The sequence below is a fragment of the Episyrphus balteatus genome, chromosome 1, assembly GCF_945859705.1.
Source record: "Episyrphus balteatus chromosome 1, idEpiBalt1.1, whole genome shotgun sequence".
NCBI lineage: Eukaryota > Metazoa > Arthropoda > Insecta > Diptera > Syrphidae > Episyrphus > Episyrphus balteatus.
Window position 1 is genome coordinate 114,911,045 of NC_079134.1, and position 21,610 is coordinate 114,932,654.

The window sequence follows — 21,610 nt, forward strand, 5'->3', positions numbered from 1 at the left end:
ATATTCAATTGTTTTTACAATACACCATTATTGGTGCATAAAATTATTCGATTCTCAAATGAACCGAAACGGTATATTTTGTGCACTCTCTTTGGTGTAGGAAGTACACCCTGTGGAAAAAAAATTCACCAGACTGCATAAGTGGGAGACGTCATATTTTTCCATGGCAGCCATTTAAATAATGAAGACAGCGATTAATTATTTTACTATAATAGTACTATATCGGCCTAATTATCCCGCATTCTTACTTTTTTTCGATTCGTTTATATTATAATAAGAGAACGCTTCTAAAAAAATGTAAAAACAACAAAAAAATTATTATTTTTGAAAAACTGATTTTTAAAATCAAAAAAAAAAAAATCATTAATTCATTGAAATTTTTGAGGCGCTCGATTTTTAGACGGGGTAGTATCTAAAATCAGTAGATGGAATTTGTTTCGTTCTTTAATTAGGCACTCAAATTCATATTTAATCATTAGTTAATTGTATTGTGATAGAGAATAATTTATTTTCACTTATTTCATAAGAAATAGTTAACATTTTAATTCATCAAACTATTTAAGGTTAAAAAATAAACTTTGGTTCAAATTATAAATCAGAATAATTTAAATGGTGTATTTTATCCATAGATTTATTGTGTATTTTTCAATTTCAAAGGAATAATTTTTCACCAAAAAACAGTTCATTTTTTACACCACTAGCTCTATTTATATACCAAAATCGGTTTAATTTTTTAACCAGCGGAGTTTATTATATACGAGAAAATGGTATATTTTTTATATTCAAAATGCATATCACGAAAGTGCAAAAAATACTCCAAATATTTTGGTGTATATTAGACTTTTGTGCTACTTGAGAGTTCAATAAGCAAACACTCGTGACTTTCTTTTTCTGATAGGTATGCGAAGTGTTTTGGGATGTGATTTCCCCAATTCATGTGCCAGAGTTGAACGCCAGTCAATAAGTTCCCAATTCAACGATCGTTGGAACATTCCAAACTGCGTCGGGACATCCTCCAAATTCAGGTTTGAATTGCATTACTTAATTATTTTTATATGTTTTCAGTGTTTGCTTTTGACTAGGATGCAAATACATAAATTATAAAGGATTTTTCAGTATCGTGCTTCTTGCGGTGTGTGATGCAGATTATAAATTCATAGTTGTGGATGTAGGAGCTTACGGATCTCAAACCAACGGTGGAGTTTTAAGAATTCCACTTTGGCAAAAAAGTTTCTCTTGAAGATGTGCATTTACCACCAGCGAAAAAAATTCCAAACTCCGCAAAAATACTGCCATACTACTTCGCGGGGATAACAGCTTTCCACTGCGTGAAAATTTAATGAGGCCATATCCTGGCATTCTGTTGGATACACCAGAAGAAGTTTTTAACTTCAGGCTATCCAGAGCACGTCGAATAATCGAAAATACATTCGGTATTTTGGCGAATTTTAGGTAAATCGATTGAGTTTCACCCAAAAAATGCCGATAAAGTTATTCTGGTGTGTACCATATTGCACAACTTCATCCAAACTACAGATACTTTGAACAATTTAAAGTCGTATTGCCCAGAAGATTTTTGTGATTCCTATGATAGTAATGGAACCAGAATTGACTGAATGTGGCGCCAGTAAGAGGAAGGGAATTACTTTCCGTAAGAAGATGCGGAAGTAATAACCGAGCAGACGGAGCTTTTGAAGTCCGCAGAAAACTTACACACTACTTCTTGAATGAAGGCAAAGCTTCTTTCCAACCGCAATAATTACACTGTGATAGTTCGATTTTGCAACAGAAGCGAGACACATCGATTCTAGTTAATTCGAGTATGCTGAATTCAGTGGTGGCAACCGTTTTGAAAGTTTGGCTCAGGTTTTCGAGATATTTCGAAAATAAAATCTTAGGTCGGGACTATTAAAATACTGATAATTTCGAATAATTAAGTTTTTTTATGCAGTTTTTAGTTTAGAGAAAAGCTATTCCTGTATATAGCTATATGTTTAACACTATTCCAACCTAGATTGTTATGTTTCGGTCGCTTACAAAGCATTTTATAAACATAAACTTCACTTTTTCAAGTTTTTTTTTATTTTGTTGACTTTCAAAGCCTTTAATATGGATGCAATTTGAGTTTTTTGATTCGGGATATTTTATATTATTTCCATAGCATATAATTCCAAAAATGAATAAAATACTGCAAACCTGAAAAAGTTCACTAGTGAAAATCAGCCTACTATTTTATTTTCGAAATATCTCGAAAACCTGAGCCAAACTTTCAAAACGGTTGCCACCACTGAATTCAGCATACTCGAATTAACCAGAATCGATGTGTCTCCGCTCTGTTGCAAAAAAAAAGTTCTAAAAACTATCACAGTGTTATTGATTATAATCAATAAAAAATAATCAAAGTGTTGAGAATGAGAAGGGGTTAAGTGATATTTTTAAAAATTATTGTCTTTTTTATTGCATTTCATCTAGCGGCATATGTTTAGTAGTTAGCTTTATACCTTTTTATTACATATAAATCTCTATCATTTTCATACAACATTTCTCAACACTTGAATTTTGAATCTTCTGCTAATTATGATGATTTTACTAATAATTATTTTAATGTTGAATTATAATTTTAAGAAACTGTGATTTAGGGCCAGTGTGAACACTTGATTATTTATTTTTTAATTAAGGACTTTCCTTGGAATAATCCTTGATTAAAAGATAATCGAGTGTGAACAAACTGGTCCTATAGAATAAACGAAGCAATGGAATATACAGGGTGTCCCACAGTCACCGCCCCAAACGAAACCATGGATTCCTGAGGTCGAAAAACTTAAGAGGTAATATTCTCGTTTTCGTCCCGTTTTCGAGTAACCACGGTTTTTATGATTTTTGTTCTCTTTTCCCTTATCTGGCTTTATCTTTGCCAAACTACGTTTGATTTGAAAAATTTTTTTAACAACCAATCAAGAATTTATTACAGTTTTAACCCCTTGTAGCCCCATGTGACATTTCTGTAACAAACCGAAAAAGATCACCCAAAAGCTGTAAAAAACATATTTTTATTCTATTAAAGCTTCCTACATAATCTTTAAGAATTGCTTTATCGAAATAATGCGCCATATTTCTAATAAATAGCACCATTAGTTTTTAATTGGCAGTTAATGTTGAAAGTTCGGCTTTTTTGGAAAACAAGCAAATTTATGTAAAAACTACGAAATTCAGAAAAAATATTTTTCGTGCATAAAGTAACGGGGTTTTATTTTTGGATTTTTTGGATGCGCCTTAAAATAAATATTAGATAGCTTTTTGTTTGAATTTTTGCATTTATATACAAAAATAAATTATTTAAACTTTTTTTTTACTGCGTAAATTTCGAAATAACTAAGCAAATAATGAATTTATTGAATCTTAAAAAATACGTGTTTTATTATAGCTAAAGCCCTTTCGATTTACATTATTAATTTTAAAATTTACGATGTTGGGTTACAGGGGTTAATTTGTCTCAAATTTTTTTTCTGCGGACAATCGTTTCTCCACAATTTTGCATCAAACACAATTTTCTTCGTTTTTTAAGTTGTTTTTTACACTTTCATATTATTTAAGTCAAAAAATCACGTTAATGAGTATTAATTTTTTGTGGTCTTTATTAAAGCCCAGTGTATTTTTATAAAAAAAATAAGTTTTATTTCATAAAAAAGGCTACTGAAAGTTCTTAAAAAAAATAAACAAACTGAGTGAATTAAAAAAAAAAATAAAAAAATAGTTTAAATGAATTAAAAACCTTTTCTGAGCTAATATGGTTAAGAAAAGAACAAATAGATAAAGCTCAGAAAAAGTTTTAATTCATTCAAATTAATTTTGTATTTAAAAATAATTTTATTTTTTTTAATTACTTTCAGTAGCCTTTTTTTTTAAATAAAACTTATTTTTTTATGAAAATAGACTGGGCTTTTAAGACTGGGTTCCCTTTTTCAGCAAAGTCAAATCTCATGTAAAAGCATTTGTGTGTATTAGTGAATGTGTTTCGCTCTCTCGCCATCGAATTCTCTGGTTTTTTGCTCTCAGGATGTTGGTTATGGTTTTCATTCATTGTCTCTTTGTGAGATCGCCATCGCTAGGGATGGCGGTTGTTAGTACAAAAACCGGTTTTCGGTTTTTCCGGTTTTTTTCCTTTCATTTAAACCGACCGGTTTTAAACCGGGCCAATAAACCGGTTTTTGGAAAAACCGGTTTTTGGAAAAACCGGTTTTCGGTTTTTTTTTGCTTGATTTATAAAAAGACAAAATTAAACCTAAATTGTCAACCAAAAAAAAAAACTTTTCGAAGAAAATCCCTGAGCAAAGCTTTTTTAGTTTGATTTTTTTATAAGGGCCAATTTATTGACTCTCCATTAAACTTAAATCGCCATTAAAAAAGGGAATTTCAAAATTTAAAACCAAATTCGTTTAATTCAGTCTCTTTTAAGGATTTTTTTGAAGTTTGGCATCATTAACTAATTGAGCATTAAATTTAAAAGTCGTTTTAGTTAAAACACCAAATTCGACCTTTTAAGAGGGATTTTTAGAGCAAACGAAGGTTTTAAACAGGATTTCTATTTATTCACTCTCCATTAGCGTCAAATGTCATTTCATTTATTATTTTATTAAACAAAGTTTTTTTATTTATTTTTTTTTTTTTTATAATTTAACTATATGCCTGTAAGACCTAAGGTCTTTTAAATGCAACTGCACGGCACTAGTTAGAAGGAACAGAAAGATAGGAAAGATTTTTTGTGTAAGTTAACAATTACAAATGAATAAAACATGCATGAATATGGAAAAATGGGATGGTAAAAATGTGTTCAATCAATTTCATAAGACCAACGTTTGGTAATTGGTAATTTTGGTTTACAGAAAAAGTCGTTTTTGTGTTTTTTTTAGTTCAACGACATGTACGTTATAGGAATGAATTGCTTCAGGTTTTGGTCACTACTGGCATTTCTCTCTCGCCAGTATGGTATATAAATTTTTAAATCTATGGGTATGAGAGTTAATGGACAACACTTTATTTGAGATTTTTAATAGACACAAAATTCAAAGAAATTAATTCATTTCTTATCCACTTCACATAGCGCAGAGAATATCTTCACGACTAGTGAAACTAATCAGGGTTGAGATGCTGCGTAATCCTAATTGTAACACCTTCTGTTACGGGTCATCATTTTTGTGTTTTTATATTGTTTATCCTTCAAATCTTCAAATTTAAATATATTTTATTTGACAAAAATGTAGCTTTTGACAGTTTAATTTTTCAAAAAATAACCCTGCCATATTTTTAATGGAGTTTTAAATTTAAAGTTTCCATTAAAAGTAAAGACTTTAACTAAAGCAAAGTGAATTAAATGAATTTTTAATGATGGAAACTTAAAGACGTCAATAGATTAACAAAGCTTTTAACTAAAACGACAAATTTCAAAATTTAATGGAGGCTCAATAAATTGGCCCTAAGAGTTCTTAACTCGCTCTTAATAGGAGTTTTGAGGAATTTGTTAAGCCGAATATGAATGAAAATTTATAATTATATGGTAAGTTGAGAGTGGGAATGAATGTTTTGAGGGGTTTCACTTTTTTGTCTCGTCGGATCTTTTTTTTGTTGGACGTTTTTTTTCAGCCGGTTTTTTTTCGGTTTTTCGGTTTTTTTGTAAAAACCGGTTTAAACCGCGAGGACAAAAAAACCGAAAAAAACCGGTTGACCGAAGCAAAAAAACCGAAACCGGTTTAAACCGGCCGGTTTTTCCCATCCCTAGCCATCGCACTCACGCGTGCGGGGTGACATGCAAATGGATGTAGGTATACTACATAGATCTTTATATGGATATGGTGTTTGTGGACGAAAACTGGTTTGAAATTCAATATTTTCATGAAAGATTTCTGGAGTGTATACCTATTTATTTTTGAAATGAAAAAGAAACTTGTTTCCATGTTGCTGTTGTGGATGGCATTTGAGTTTTTTGTGTATCAGAGAAATTTTTTGCATTATAATAATAAATTATAGTTGTTCTGCGGAGGAGCAGGTAGAGGATGTGTTGTGTGTGCACCAGTGTTGCCGTTATGCGACTTTAGTCGCATTTTGACCCCTTTTTTTGCCCCATGCGACCATGAGACGACCTTTTGAAAAAGTGGCTATTTTGACCCTTTTTTTTAAAATCTTGCGACTTTTTTGACCCCAACTCATCTCTAGAAAAAATGTGTAAAAAAAAATCTATTTCTATTGAAATAATATTGTTTCAGTTCCAGAATTCAACTCGAATTTTTAATTCTGCATGAAAATCTAGCAATTCCTTCTAAGTTGTGAATCGTGATTGTATTATGTACAGTTGTGTTCAAAATAACAGTAGTGCCTGCAACAAAATAACATTTGTTATATTTACGGTGCTTCTATCGTTAAAAATTTAATTTCTTTGATGTCAAAGTTTGTAGCGGTCAATTACTAATAAATGTATCGTAATTTTAAAATAATAAAGAAGGTGCCAATTCATTTTTCATTGATTTTTGGTTGTTCTTTCGAATTTGACCTGTTCAAAATAATAGTAGTTAAAGTTATTTTTTAAGAATTTAAAAGCGGTTTATAACTTAGAATATTTATTTTTGCTTTAAAAGTAAGTACTCATATAATTTGAATAATTTTTCAACAAAAAACAATTTGTTTCGGTTTTAATCTATTTAAAGTTCGAAGAGCAAAACACTGCAGTTCGGATAACAGAAACTTATACGAAAGCTGCTTGAAGAAGGGAAAACCTACTTGGAAATTCAAGTTTATATTAGGATGCTCCCCTACAATGGTAGCCAATGCAATAAAGTCAACGAAAGACCCGAAACGCGCGGTAGAAAAAGAAAAAAGACCGCCGTAGATGACAGGCGTATTGGCCAGACGAGCAAAGTTGAGCCTTCTGCATCGTTGTTTCACATCAAGAAGGCTTTAAGCCTGGATTGCAGTGCAGTGAACATTCGGAGGCGAATGTTAGACACTAATTTGTACGCTTGAAGCCCACGAAAAGTTCAGCGAAACATGTTAAAAAGCGTATCCAGTTTGTAAAAGACCACATAAACTGGCCAGCAAAGTAATGGCGTAACATATTGTTTACTGATGAGAGCATATTTGTCCCCTTTGGTGGTAATGGATCTCCACAATACGTCCGACGTCCACCCAATACGGAATATGTTCCAAAGTATACGACGGAAATAGTTAAACATGTAGGGTCGAAAATTTAAGTATTTTAACACATTTCTTTGATAACAGCGGAACTTTTCGTGGGCTTCAAGCGTACAAATTAGTGTCTAACATTCGCCTCCATATGTTCACTGCACTGCAATCCAGGCTTAAAGCAAAGATCATATACTAGTTATATGATCTTTGCTTAAAGCCTTCTGGATGTGAAACAACGATGCAGAAGGCTCAACTTTGCTCGTCTGGCCAATACGCCTGTCATCTACGGCGGTCTTTTTTCTTTTTCTACCGCGCGTTTCGGGTCTTTCGTTGACTTTATTGCATTGGCTACCATTGTAGGGGAGCATCCTAATATAAACTTGAATTTCCAAGTAGGTTTTCCCTTCTTCAAGCAGCTTTCGTATAAGTTTCTGTTATCCGAACTGCAGTGTTTCGCTCTTCGAACTTTAAATAGATTAAAACCGAAACAAATCGTTTTTTGTTGAAAAATTATTCAAATTATATGAGTACTTACTTTTAAAGCAAAAATAAATATTCTAAGTTATAAACCGCTTTTAAATTCTTAAAAAATAACTTTAACTACTCGTCGCCCGAGAGTTGTTTTGTCGTAAACGCCAAAATGGACTTTTTTAAACTGGATATGTAGTAATAGGTTTTAGAACGTTCTCTTTTCATTTCTGTTATCAGATTTGTCCTATCGTTTACCGTTACTGAGATAATTAGTGTGCATTTTGTCGTATATCCACAAAATAAGCATTGGATTAGCGTTGGTTTGTCGTAAGCGCCAACTTTTGGCGTTTACGACAAAAATTCTATGTATTTTTCAGCTTTTTTTTCTTCAGTATTGGTTTGTCGTACGTCGTACAAAACCGATACGGTAGAAAATTTCGAAAGAAATTTTAAAATTGTTTTTTCTTACATGTTTGTATATATCCGAAATAGAATATAAACAGATATAATATACCTACTAGAAAAGTATTTATTGAAAATAAGGACTTCATGTGCTATAGGGACAACGACTTTAAAAACTATGGGCTGCATTAAGCTCTGCGCTACTTGAGGTTTTGCTTTATTCCTAGAGGTGCAAGGAAGAAAAAAGTGCATTTCAGAGACATCTCAAATGTTGTGTTTAATTAATGGTTCTTGTCGTTTGTTCCTGCCGAAAGTATCTTGACCTCATCCTCGGTCGCAAGAACCGATCTGACACAATATGGAAGTGGGTGTGGCTCATAAATATGTACACTTGTTGATCTTCTATCAAAAACACAAGATCAACAAGTCGACCGTCGGTCGCGGGCGCCACTTCGTTCAAGCGCGCTGTCTTGAAAGAAGTGAAAAAAGGTTGCGGTTTTATTGTTTTATTTTTGTACACTTATTGATCACAAGATCGTTCACGAGCGCTGTCTTCAACGAAGTGAAGTGAAAAAAAGGTCGCTGTTTTATTGTTTTATTGCTCTTGTATCGATCACACAAGATCAACAAGTCGACTGTAGTCATGGGCGCCTCGCCGCCGTGGCGCCTCTTTATTCACGCGCGCTGTCGTGAACGAAGCGAAAAAGGGTTGCTGTGAGTTTTGTTATTGCACCCGCTCGCAAAAACACCTGCTGGTCGAAAATTATTTTTTTAAGGCGCCATTGTTCTTCGCGAAAAAAAGGTCGCTGTTTTATTGTTTTATTGCTGTACACTTATTGATCTTGTATCGAGCACAAAAGAACAACAAGTGAAAAAAGGTCGCGGTTTTATTGTTTTATTTGTTGTTTCTTTCATGTTTCATAGTCATAGAATGGCTTTTAGTTTTTGTTAAAAAATTTTTTTTTTAATTTTTTTTTTTCCATGTTTATGGTCATATTTATTGTTTTATTCTTTGTTTTTAATCTATTTATTTTACTACTATGTAATAAGAAACAATTTTTAAATGTTTAATTAATAAATAAAAACGAACTGTGAAATTTGAAAATTTACTTTTTTATTTGTCTTGGTATTGGAATGTCGTACGTGCGCCTACTTTGTCGTACGTGTATGGGATGGAAAAAAAGTTGATTTTGGTGGCGTTTACGACAAACTGATTTTGGGTAAAAACCCCGATAATTTGAAAGCCAAACTAGATGTGACAATTTTGACAACATAAATATAAAGAAGATATCGCACAAAATATTCTATTAAAAATTGAAAAAAATCTATCGGCCAGTTTTTTTTTTATAGAAGCTCAAACCTTAAAATGCGATTTTCCAAAATTCCAAAATTGGCGTATACGACAAAACAATTCTCAGGCGACGTAACTATTATTTTGAACAGGTCAAATTCGAAAGAACAACCAAAAATCAATGAAAAATGTATTGGCACCTTCTTTTTCATTTTAAAATTACGATACATTTATTAGTAATTGACCGTTACAAACTTTGACATCAAAGAAATAAAATTTTATACATAGAAGCACCGTAAATATAACAAATGTTATTTTGTTGCAGGCACTACTATTATTTTGAACACAGCTGTAAGTAATTTCACCACTCTCCACCAGTGTTGCCACTTCCAAACAAAATTTGCGCAGTAGATCCATAAAAAAAAAAATGCAGTAGATTAACAAAACTCTGCAATTATGTCTGTGTTTGTATGTGTTCGACTGAGGTGAAAATTTCTCCGTTATTTTACTGTTTCATTTGCTATTGCTAGGGATGAGTAATTTCAAGAGTGCATCAACGTTATTTTTTATCAAACCAGAAAATATCGATGATTTTATTAATCGTTTTCTTTTAAGGCATGTGCACATGTTCTGTAACTGAATATAGATGTTTTAAAAAACATTTATCGCCAGTGATAAAGTTAAAGAACAGGGACCCGTTAGTGATAAAAAATTTTCAAAAAAAAACTCTTGCAGAGCATACATTTTTTACAGACGTTTTGTATGGGAGCTGAAATTTAGCTCGATCAGGAAACAAGGCTTAAATCAATCTTAAGTTGTTTGAAAAGTAGTGAAAACCTATTTCAGATTAAATATCTAGCCGCGGGTAAATTTTTAACATTTATATGGATGTGAATACAAATTTATCTTTGGTGAAATTTATACATATGTCTGAATTGGGATTAATTTTACGAGGCTAATTTTTTTTTTTTTTAATCCAAAAAAAAAGAATTAATGCTGTTACAAACACTTATAAATCTTAACAATTTACTCCGGAAACCCGTTCTTCTGTGAATTTCATTTTTGATTATCTACCATTCACTAACAATTTATATTAGACGTGTTTTTTTTTTTCTTCATCTATATAGATTTTGAACAAAAAAAAATGACATCGAGATATTTGAAATCAAAACAATTTACATGTTAAAAGCAGCAAAAACTTTATCTTTATAGATTTTTGTAAAATCCAGATAATTATCCAGTTTTTACTTTCTCTCGATAAAAACAGCAGTGCTAAGGTACTTTATTTGTTGTGTTACCTATAGGTTTTTTGTACAGAAATATATAAAAATATTAACAACAAAAAAAGCGGAGAAAATGGGGTTTGAAAAACGCTCTCATCGAAAAAATAAGCGAAATTTTGTTTGACATGATTGCATTGAAATGGCAATATTTCGAGATATACGCAATGCACTTTTCATATAAAAGTCTTAAATGGATTCTGATAAGATATTTGAACAAATATATACATAAAATTACCAAAGTTTGTTTCGAAAAATTAGAAATAAAAATAAAAATGTTCCCACGTTCGATTTTTAAAAAATCGAAAAAAAAATTAAATATGGCTACCTTCAAACGCTTATAACACAAGAACGGCACAACTAATGTTAATGGTCATGGTCTTAACCATAGAATGCATATATACATATTTGTTTTTTTCAATCTTTTTTTAAAATAGGACATACATTTTAGTATAAGTTAAATAAAAGACATTAGTTCACATTATTAAGTATCGAAAAGGTTAAATACATTTTTGTTTTGTTTTATTTGATTTTTTTTTTTTTAAGTTTTAAAAATAGATTTTATTAAATAATTAATTTTTTGGGCTTAATATACCTATTTCCGATTAATTTTCTTCATACGTAAGTATACATATGTAATATGTAAATTTTTATAATACAAATGTAAATTTTCCACTAGTATTAAATAAAAATATTTTTTTTTAATTTGTTATGTTTCAATAAATAAATAAAAACACTTGAATTGATATTTTCGTTTTCAATTTATATATGTATATTTGGTTTGATTTTGATTCATACACAAAAAAATTTGAAAATGCGACTTTTTTTTCTCGTGACCCCTTTTTTTGCTTTTTTTGCGACCAGCCTAAATTTCCCAGCGGCAACACTGGTGTGCACCCATAGTGCTTGACAGTATCCTTTGTGTAGTTTGTATAAAAATATGAGTAGATGCGCAGAAGGATTGATTTTCAGGTTCTTGCTCACTTTTGAGTTGTTCTTCGTTGAGAAATTTTTTGTCTCGCACACGCGCGTGCCGGCTGACATGGAAATGTATTTACTTACAATATATAGAATGTTTAGGTTCTTATGTGTATGTTGTTTGAGGATGGACTCGATATCAATCCAATTTACTTTCAAAACCTTTTTAATAGAGATTTTTTTTAAAGTCACCAATGTAATGAACTCAGTTCGTAACTGAATCGATTTTGTTTTTTATTTACTTATACCTACATTATTAGAAAACAAAAATAAGGCAGCATTAATAACTTATAAGTTACTTTTTTTTAAACCTTGAAATTAATTTTTCAATCATGTAATCAAAGTTTAGGGAAGTTTTCAAAAATAATTTTCAAGCTCAACACTTTGAAAAACAATGATCTATTTTTTCAAACTGATATTTTATTTATAAATTCAGATAGGCATTAGCTACTTTTTTGCTTCTGTTTCCTCAGTAGGTGTAATTTTAAAAACTTTTTTTTGCTAAGGAAACATACTGAGCATCTTCACCACGACAAGGTAAGTAGTTTTCGAAGATGAAAAAATTGTGTTGTGGGCTTTTTCAATAAACCATATTCAATCTAATAATATCTAATAAATTTGTTACTATTTATCTATGTTAAGAAAAAAGGGTAACAGAAAACAAATTATTATTAAATTAAAACCTTTTTAAAAAAGCTAGTAGGAAGTAAAGACGATTGAGTACAAAAATTCCCTTTGTAACCATACCTATCTAAAAGCTGAAAGAAAAATGATTAGTTGTTATTCTATCTACCTACTAAAACCTTTGCGCTTCAGGGAATAAATTAATACTCGACCATAAGCACCCGATACATGTAAGAACTGAAAAAAAAAAATTATTTGTAGGTTCGACGATTGCGATCAATGGGTCTGAACCTCTGAAGTCTCGTTATAGCTCTCTCCCACTTTGCTGATGATTGATGTTGGTATATATTTTTATGTATTCCAAACTCGCATGTGTCTAGGGATACGAGGATCACATAGTTCTAGAAGGAAGTGGTTGTGGTAAAATGTGCTCAATTTTTCCTTCATTTTCATGTCCCAAAAGTTGTCATCTCTTTTTATTTTAAAAAATACAAAATCACATTTAGTCCAAATTCCAAAAAAGCAGAATTCCTTTTCAGCTATGTGCAGTTGACCTTGTACTTGGTAATAGTAATGATGGTTTTGCTTCAATGCATATGTCTCTCCAATTTTTTCCAAGTATTTAATTTTCTTCTTTTCTATTCCATCGCTGATTATCATATTTTTAATTGATGATGGGCATTTCACTTCACAAATGGCATTTTCTCCTACTAATCCATCAGGTGTTGCGCCAAGATAATGCAATTCTTTGTCTATGAAGAGTCCACATTTTTCTACTTTGATTCCAGCTTCCTGTTCCAATTTTTCTATCGCATTCTTTTCATTTTGTAGACCTCATAACATACTCGACGTAGAACATAAAGCGCTGTAAAAGCATGCTTTGATTATTTTATGGTAACTAGATACACTTCTTACTCTGCAAATTTTTCCAAAATTAGACGCTGTTACCATTTGACGTCTTATTTCAACCCATTTTTTATTATGTGACTGTTCTTTAGTATCTTTTTCTATCTGAATTCTCTGTTTGAAATTCTCTTCAATTATCTGCCTTTTAATTTTTTTTCAATTTCCATATTTTCTATTGCCTTATCCGGAATATCAGAAGGTGTCTCCACATTGCCATAGTGGGAATCAGCAGTCGCATTTCTTTTGCGTTTTCTTGGATTAATCTTGTTTTTGTTTGAAAACAACAGCCTTCTTTTATTTAATGATACCTGCCTCTTCTTTTCTGTCCTTACTAAGAGGTTTTGTTTTGGCTTTCCTCCCGTGTGGTTGTTTGTCTTTATATACTCTGTAAATGCTCTTTTAGTGTTGAATTGGACGACTGCAGCAGCACATCTGTTGGTGTATGACTGCCCTAATGAAAAGTTAATTCTTTTCCCACCCACAAATTGGCATACAACACTGTTAAATTGCTCGCATATATTTGAGTCGTACCCGTGGATTAGGCTAATGGAATTGCGCACCATTCTTTGCAGGAACAAATTAATGCAATCTAACACACCATATTCTTTTAATTGCCCTATCATATCTGTGCCTTCAATTTCATTCCCATTGCAAAAATATTGGGTAAAATTTTTGTGACAGCCAAAAACGTGATATGGCACGTTTTCTATATCTTTTTGGAGCAATTGTCTTTTTTCTTCCAAATTATTTTCGCCTTTTTTCCTATGTTGAACTGCACATTTAATACCTTTAACTATGTTGTCTAGTTTTGATAGAACCGTTTTTCTGCCTAATATGTTAAATTTGGTATTTTTTGTTAATTCTATAAGTTTCTTTCTCAGGTTTCTATAAAGATGGTTGACACATTCTATCTTATTAACTGTATGGTTGTATGTATGTATGGTTTCGCTTCTAAGAACTTTTTGTGGACATTGCTGTCACCATCCGCAATGAAATTGTTGAATATAACTCCATACTTTTCGAAACAGTGTTTGAAACCTTCTACCAGTATATCTGATTCCATTTTCGTAGAAGGTCCCGTATGGTTTTTGTTACATAAATGTTCGGGAATGCCATTACCTTTATTTTCGTTCAGACGACAAATATGGCAGTATTTATTTTTAACACCATAATACAACACCTTTTTTGATTTAAAACCAATGATTGTGGCAATACCAGAAAGCGACGAGAACTTACTACCATATGATCTATGTGACCATGCTCCATCTGTAACCACTGTTAACAAAACTTGACCATCTTTATCAACATCGCCATTTTGAATGGCAATTTGTTTCTCTTCTTCTATTGCTTCCTTCATCTTAATTTCTGCAGTTTCAGCCCAAACTGCTTTGCTATCGTTCTGGATTTTTCTATAAATTTTGGAGTCAATAAACGGAACATTTATTGATTCAAAAACGCGCTTGCACTGTGTAAAACCATTTCCAGATAGCATGGTTCCTGCAACAACTTCTTTATTTATTAGAACTTCTGATTCACGACTAGTATTTTCCTCTTCATGGCATGTAAACACAGACTGGCTTACACTGCACATTTGACATTTAAAAGTCAATTTAGAATTAAGGCCTACAACAAACAAATTGGTAAAAGAATTAAATGTTCAAATATAATATATTAGGTACCTTGCTGTTTTTCATGCGTAAGGAAGAGATTTTTCATAGTACAGCCAAACAACTGACTATGAGAAGATATTTCTTTTAAACTTTTAAGGAAAAAATCCAAGTCCACCACTCTTCGCCCTTCGGGTACAAAATCATTTGTAGCTACTGATTTTTCAACCTCAACTCCTCAACTGGCAGCTCAAAGGTATCGAGAAAATCTTCAACTGGTGCTGTTTCCTCGACAGTAACTCTCAATGCATCGAATGAATGATTTGAGGGCACTTCTACATCGCCAACAATCACTTCCAATTCATCAACAGGTTGAAGCTCAGTTTTTTTACATTTCCTAAGCAAAAGAAGTTTGTGTTTACATGATTCCTTGATACATAAAAAACAAATATGTATATCAAAAATGGATTTTCGCTCGACTTTTATCGCAAATACTAAACTAAACGCAAGTTGAATAATAATTTTCATCAAAAAAAACCGACTTATATGGATCGAAACTGGGATTTATGGGTTTCTCGTGGATTATGTAGTTTAAATTGAACGAAATTGAAATGGAACCACACTGCAGGAACCAGCTTTCAAAACAAAAAGATATATCAAAATTGGTTCGACCAGTTCAAAGTTATGAGGTAACAAACATAAACAAAAATACAAACGTATATTGATAACCTCCTTCTCTTTAGAATTCGGTTAAAAATAATATATTTCAGCACTCTTGGAGGCAAACGGGTTGCATGAACAACTTTATTAACTTCTCATTAAAAAATACAAAAACATTTTAAAAAATAATCACACTTTGCCCCACGACTAAAATGCTAAAAAAGTGCATTTTGACACCTTTCCTTCAAATTAACCGTTCAAACTAACTTCAAATTAAATTTTAGAAATTTTATTGGATTCTCCTAATTTCACTTTATTGTTTTCTTTTTGTTTCATCTAAAAACACTTATAAACGGTAAAGTTATTCTAAGAAGAGTGAGTAAAAAAACATGAAATTACAACAAATTAACGAAGCTTTTTTCCTAATAAAAAAAAAAAATCTGTTTCACGTAATGCATGAAAACACATTTGATCATTATAAAACAAAAAAAAAAATAAAAAGTTTATAAACAACGGTGCCCCAACCAAAATTCTGATTCAATCTAAATTTGCAGGAAAAAAATCATTTTCGACCCTTATAAAAATCGCACAAGAAATGTTTCTAAAATTTAAATATTTAAATATTCGTACGTTTATTACCTTTTCAAAAAAGTACGTTTCATAAGATTATCTTATAAACTGCAAAAGTTATACAACAATTACAGACCTATGATGGTAGCCGATCGGAAAAATTTCCGATCGGAGAAAAGTTCCGATCGGAAGATTTTTGTATTCACGGTACCCGAATTTAAGAAGAAAAATTGACGTCAAACAACGCACTCATTTGACATTTACCAGTTTGCAAAAATATTTGTTTTTATCGTGAAAAGAATCATTTAAAGTGAAAATCAAAATGGATAGCGCAGCTGCTTTTCTCGAAGCTGAAATGTATGAAGAAAGGGAACTTTTTAAACAAAAAAGAATGTGTTTAAGAAATTCAACAAATATTTTCCAAATGCATGATACAGCGCAAGTTCAATTTTGCTTTTACGTATGTACCTACCTCTAAAAATAAACATTTTATTACAGTTTTAAAAAAAATTTCCGCCTTAACAAAGAAGCATTTCATTACGTTTTAAACGAAATAAAATCGAAAATTCAACCTGCTTCAAGATCTGAGGGATTGACCCCTGAGCAAAAGTTAGCTGCATGTTTGCGATTTTTCGGTGAAGGGACATATCAGCATGGTGTTGGCAAGGACTTCGACTCACCTGTGGCGCAATCAACCTTTTCAAAAATTCTCCAAGAACTTTTATGTGTACTCGAAGATACATTGTGTGCCAAATGGATATCCTTGGATATGTCACCGGCTCAAATTCAGGAATCCAAGTCTTTCGTCGAAGCAAGAACAGGTTTTCCAAATGTTAAATTTTGCGTCGATGGAACTCACATCAAAATTGTTGCTCCGAGAGATGACAAACATTTGTTCTATAACAGAAAGGGATACTATTCCCTGAATGTTCTAATTGTAATGTGCATTATGTAAAAATAATAGAGAGTAGATTAAAATTTCTATATTTCTTTAGATTTGCGATTATAAAATGTGGATTCGCGGTTTAAACGCTAATTTCCAAGGGGCAAATCACGATTCCCATATATGGAATATCAGTCCACAAAGATCTCATTTTAAACAGAGATATGAAAACGGTGTCAGAGACGAATATGTATTAGGTATGTAGTATATTACTTCCAAAAATCCATAAATTTTGCCAATTTGATTTTTTTTGCTAGGAGATGCAGGTTATCCATTAGAACCTTGGTTGATGACTCCATTTAGGACTCCGCCACCAAATAGTCCTCTAATGCGTTACAACAAATCCCACTCCAGAGCCCGAAATGTAGTCGAAAGAACAATTGGTTTACTCAATTGGTTTACAGCAATAGGAGAAGTAGAAGTAGAAGCGGGAGCAGAAGCGGGAGCAGCAGCAGCAATTGTTTTGGCGTTTGGGCCGTAAGACTTCGCCCTAACACCGGCGATAGAGCTTCTTAAGTTCATTAAGTTGATTACATTTTCTTCAATTTCCGTAAATGATTTTTGTCGGTACCGACCACCACCTGTTGACTTGTTTTCTGTTTCGTTGGCAGCAAGTTTTCGTTTTATGTGTCTTTTATAGTCGCTCCAAACCTAAAAGCAAAATTAATTTGGAGTGTTGAATTTTCAGATGGATTCGGAGCAAACCTTTTTCCAACTATTGACGTCCCTCACTGGTGGACCAAGTAGGTTTACTTCTTGGGTTAAATTTTCCCAAAAACTGTTGACTTCATCAGGAGGACGAGCAGTAAAATTCCTTGCAATATCAGGCTTCATATTCATGAGGTCTACAAGCCTCCCGTATTGGAATTGGTTTGTTTTGTTCTTTTTGCTACAAAAACAAAACATTAGAAACATAAAAACATACAAAAATTGAAATTACTTTTTTGTTTTGTGCACTCATTTTTGTGTTTTTGAACAATTTATTTGTTTATTATTTCAATTTTTGGTTGTTTATATTTTTTCGGATAACTATTCACCTTTGATTTTCTATCGGGAAGAATCGGAAGGAAAAAAAACCGCAAAACACAACCCGTCGCAAATATTTTGACAGTTCACTGCATAGCATCGCATGTATTTTAAATTTTCAACGCACCTAAGATTTTTTTCGTAGATCTGTCCAATTTTACTGTCGGAAGGGTTAAAATCATATGAAAACTGAAAAATTCGTACAAATCGGATAAAATTTTCTTCCGATCGGCTACCATCATAGGGCTGTTAGTCAACCATCTTCCATTAAAATGCTATGGAAACCCCCCCAATAAAAAGCACACAAAATTAATACTCATTAACGTATTAATACTCATTAAATTAATACTCATTGACTGTGAATGAAAGTGTAAAAAACAACTTAAAAAACGATGAAAATTGTGTTTGATGCAAAATTGTGGAGAAACGATTGTCCGCAGAAAAAAAAGTTTTGAGACAAACTAAAACTGTATTAAATTCTTGATAAAAAAATCATTCAAATCAAACGTAGTTAGGCAAAGATAAGGGCAGTTAACGGACAAGGGATAAAAAATCATAAAAACCCTGGTAACTCGAAAATGGGATGAAAACGAGAAAATTACCTTAAATTAATTAATTAATTACTTAAAATGACCTCAGGAAACCATGGTTTTTATTTGGGGCGGTGACTGTGGGACACCCTAAATATATTCTTTGCTCGTTGAAAATTGGGAGAAATGTGAACTTAATCTTTCTCAACTAATTAAACAAATAAAATGACTATATACCTGCAAAGCAAACAGTTCGGGAACATTTGCGTTAAATATATGGAAAAGATATTCACATAATTGATCGTCCCAATCGGGAAACAATAATTATATGTTTCCCCAACACCAGGCACGATATTTAAAAAAAAATCATTTTATGATGAAAAAACCCAAACCCTTTACAAGAAGAAAGGAAGATAATTGTGGCAGCTGCTGCTGATTCGGGAGGATATCCGATCCATGGTCTACGAAACCGACAAATACCCACCATGTGATAGTTTCACAGAAGGTGTTTAGAGCATGGTCCCTGAAACCTTAAACATCTTGTGGCTATGAGTATGGAGAAAAACCTGAAAGAGCAGAATAACAATAATCATACTTGAAGGCAGGGCTACCTTTGCGCCTCTAAAGAGGCATTTTTCCTCTTTTTTTCACCCAATCCACTTTCCCTCCACTTTTTAAAAATTGCAAAAAAATAATCCCTCTTTTTGATATTTTTTTCTTTTTTCTTAAATTATGTACGTTTGATTAAACAAAATTGACATTTTTTTGAACATCAAGGAAAATGTGACTCATACCGTTATTCCACTTTCAATTATAACGGCTCAGTTGTACAAAAAATATACGTTACTGTTGTTTAGCTCTGATTTGATTTTTATAAGGTTATTTTTGATAAATTTTGTATTTTTCTTGAAGAAATTATGCACAGGTAATGTTTTTATATTATTCTTATTATGTTCATACAATTTTAATTTTAAGCGCAAATGAAGTATTTCCTGTGACTGTCGTGCTTATTTTCTATTTTCACATTTTTTTATTGGGGCCTGTTTTTTATCAAAATCCTCTTTTTTGCCTCTTTTTCAAAATCTACGAAGTAGCCCTGCTTGAAGGAGCTAGTAAAAATGCTAAGTCTAAAGTCTATTCATTAAAAGTGTTGATGAACTAAAAAAGGTGCAGTGCGTAGTGTACTGGCCTCTGAACTCGCTTGGTCTAGGTTCAATACTCAAGTGTGACGGAAAAAGTTTTTTCAAATTAAATGAAAAATTACGAGACTAAGCACCACACACAAATGGAATAAAGGAGTCTGATGATAGGATTGGCATCCGGTAAACAGTACTGTAACTCTTACCATAAACACTTGGTGGTAGCAAATTCACGATGTTGTTGTTGTTCAAAGATTATAACAAAATTAATCAATTTATTCGTGGAGTAGGCCTACCGGGAAAACTACTAAAAACAAAACGCACTGAAGTCTCTACCACCCTCATCCCTGTCTTATTGAATTCGAATATTAGCCCTGTTCCTTTGGAAGGTGGCAAAGTGTGTCTAGTAGTTTACTAGCGATTTTCAATGGAACGCACTTTCAACGAATTCAATACAAATTGTATCTACTCGGGATGAAGAGCATGAGTAGATGATAGTAGGTAGGTACTAGATTAACCAAAACAACTACTATTAGTAGATTACCACCTCCAATGGAACAGGGCTTCGACTTCTGCACTACTTTATTTTTAAGAGAAATCTGCTATCCATCCTGTCATGTTTTGTTGACATAAAATGTCAAAACTCATTTTGGAAAACATAATTCGCTCCCTCGGCAGGTCGCGAGACATGATCGTAACTATTCCTAGTCCAATTTGTAGTCCCCGAAAACTCCAAATTTAAAGATTTTTAATTAAAATCCAAATAAAAAAAATTTATCTCTTATACATACCTAGAGTTGTATTTATAATTTTTTGTTTTAAGTAACGGTTTGGGAGGAATATTGATAAAAATGCCGTAGGGACATTTTTTTTCTGGTTTTTCGTTTGTAACTTACTAGTGCCTGAAAAAAATAACATTTTTTTCGATTAGAAGCACCAGAGACAGTTTTTTTCAGATGGCGGGGGCACCACAAAGTCAATAAATACGCAAAATGAGATTTATACTAAGAAACAACCCCTCTTCAAAACTGCATTCAAACTTAGCTTACGTCACAACTTTTGTCGATTTCATCATAAATAACTCCCCGTTGACTGAACTAAGATTATTACAATCAAAATGTTTTCTTGAGAGGTCTCGTCAAATCACAAAAACCTAAAGTCAAACGCGTTCGTGATGAAAATCTTGGATAAAGGAATGGGAAAAATGTTTAGGTTTGCAAAGAAAACTTTATAAAAACTCTGCAAATAAGCTGGGGAAAAATCTATCGGTACTTATTACGACAAGAGGTATCGGCAGTAATTGATTGCCGTAAAAAAAATCCAAAAAATAAAAAAGATGACAGTGGTGTTATCGCACATATTTCATCTTTCCCAGCTTATCAAAGCTATTACAGCAGGAAAGATAATCCGAACCGAAAAAACGTCGATAAAAATTATAATATTCGCAAAATGTAAGATTTGTATTTCGAAGAGTGTAGGTACCTATAGCCGAAAATTTATCACCAGTGAGCAAAAGTTTTACTACAAAGTTTTTAGGCAAAATTGAATCTACATAATTAAAACTCCCCATAAAGACACATGTAGGATTTGGAGAAAATAAAGATGCAACTATATTGTTGGAAAATCATCCTCATTTGAAAAAAAGCTCAGCAAGCTTATATTAAAATAAGTTTATGTATATTTGAAGAGTTTTATCTTATTAATTAAATTCGTGTCGTTCAATTAACGTGTTATTTGATTTTTATTATTTTCAATCTTTATTTTATCGGTAAATTCATTTGTTTAATTTATTTAATTCAACTCGTTTGAATTATTTTTTTATAACAAAATGAGTCGGTGCTGTTATAAAAATTGTGAAAGCATACGAAGTCGTACTTTGCCTTTTTTCCAAGTTCATACTGATTACAGAAGGCCAATTTTTATCAAATATGGATGTGCTTCTATGTGAAAGACACAGGGCCAAAATCATGGCGAACAAAGATTGTGAAGACAGCCGTGCCAGTCACT

The 21,610-nt window shown here is 32.1% G+C and overlaps 2 protein-coding genes across 2 annotated transcripts; one reads left to right on the plus strand and one right to left on the minus strand.

The window, feature by feature from the left end:
- Window positions 1-12,875: 12,875 nt before the first annotated feature.
- On the minus strand, window positions 12,876-15,749 carry LOC129906574 (uncharacterized). Its single transcript, XM_055982385.1, has 2 exons — window positions 14,808-15,749; window positions 12,876-14,751 (listed from the first exon to the last, which is right to left on the minus strand). Exons 1-2 carry the CDS (start codon window positions 14,842-14,844, stop codon window positions 14,036-14,038), a joined length of 753 nt encoding a protein of 250 aa, XP_055838360.1. The 5' UTR covers window positions 14,845-15,749; the 3' UTR covers window positions 12,876-14,035.
- Window positions 15,750-15,855: 106 nt separating this feature from the next.
- Window positions 15,856-21,199, plus strand: LOC129906576 (putative nuclease HARBI1). Its single transcript, XM_055982388.1, has 3 exons — window positions 15,856-16,902; window positions 16,961-17,105; window positions 17,166-21,199. Exons 1-3 carry the CDS (start codon window positions 16,735-16,737, stop codon window positions 17,387-17,389), a joined length of 537 nt encoding a protein of 178 aa, XP_055838363.1. The 5' UTR covers window positions 15,856-16,734; the 3' UTR covers window positions 17,390-21,199.
- Window positions 21,200-21,610: the final 411 nt, after the last annotated feature.

Coding starts and splice junctions, on each gene's coding strand:
- LOC129906576 (XM_055982388.1), top strand. CDS start 16,735: ATGTCACCGGCTCAAATTCAGGAATCCAAGTCTTTCGTCGAAGCAAGA. Junction 16,903..16,960: donor ATTCCCTGAATGTTCTAATT/GTAATGTGCATT, acceptor ATATTTCTTTAG/ATTTGCGATTATAAAATGTG. Junction 17,106..17,165: donor CAGAGACGAATATGTATTAG/GTATGTAGTATA, acceptor TTTTTTTGCTAG/GAGATGCAGGTTATCCATTA.
- LOC129906574 (XM_055982385.1), bottom strand. CDS start 14,844: ATGAAAAATCTCTTCCTTACGCATGAAAAACAGCAAG. Junction 14,752..14,807: donor TACGCATGAAAAACAGCAAG/GTACCTAATATA, acceptor TGTTTGTTGTAG/GCCTTAATTCTAAATTGACT.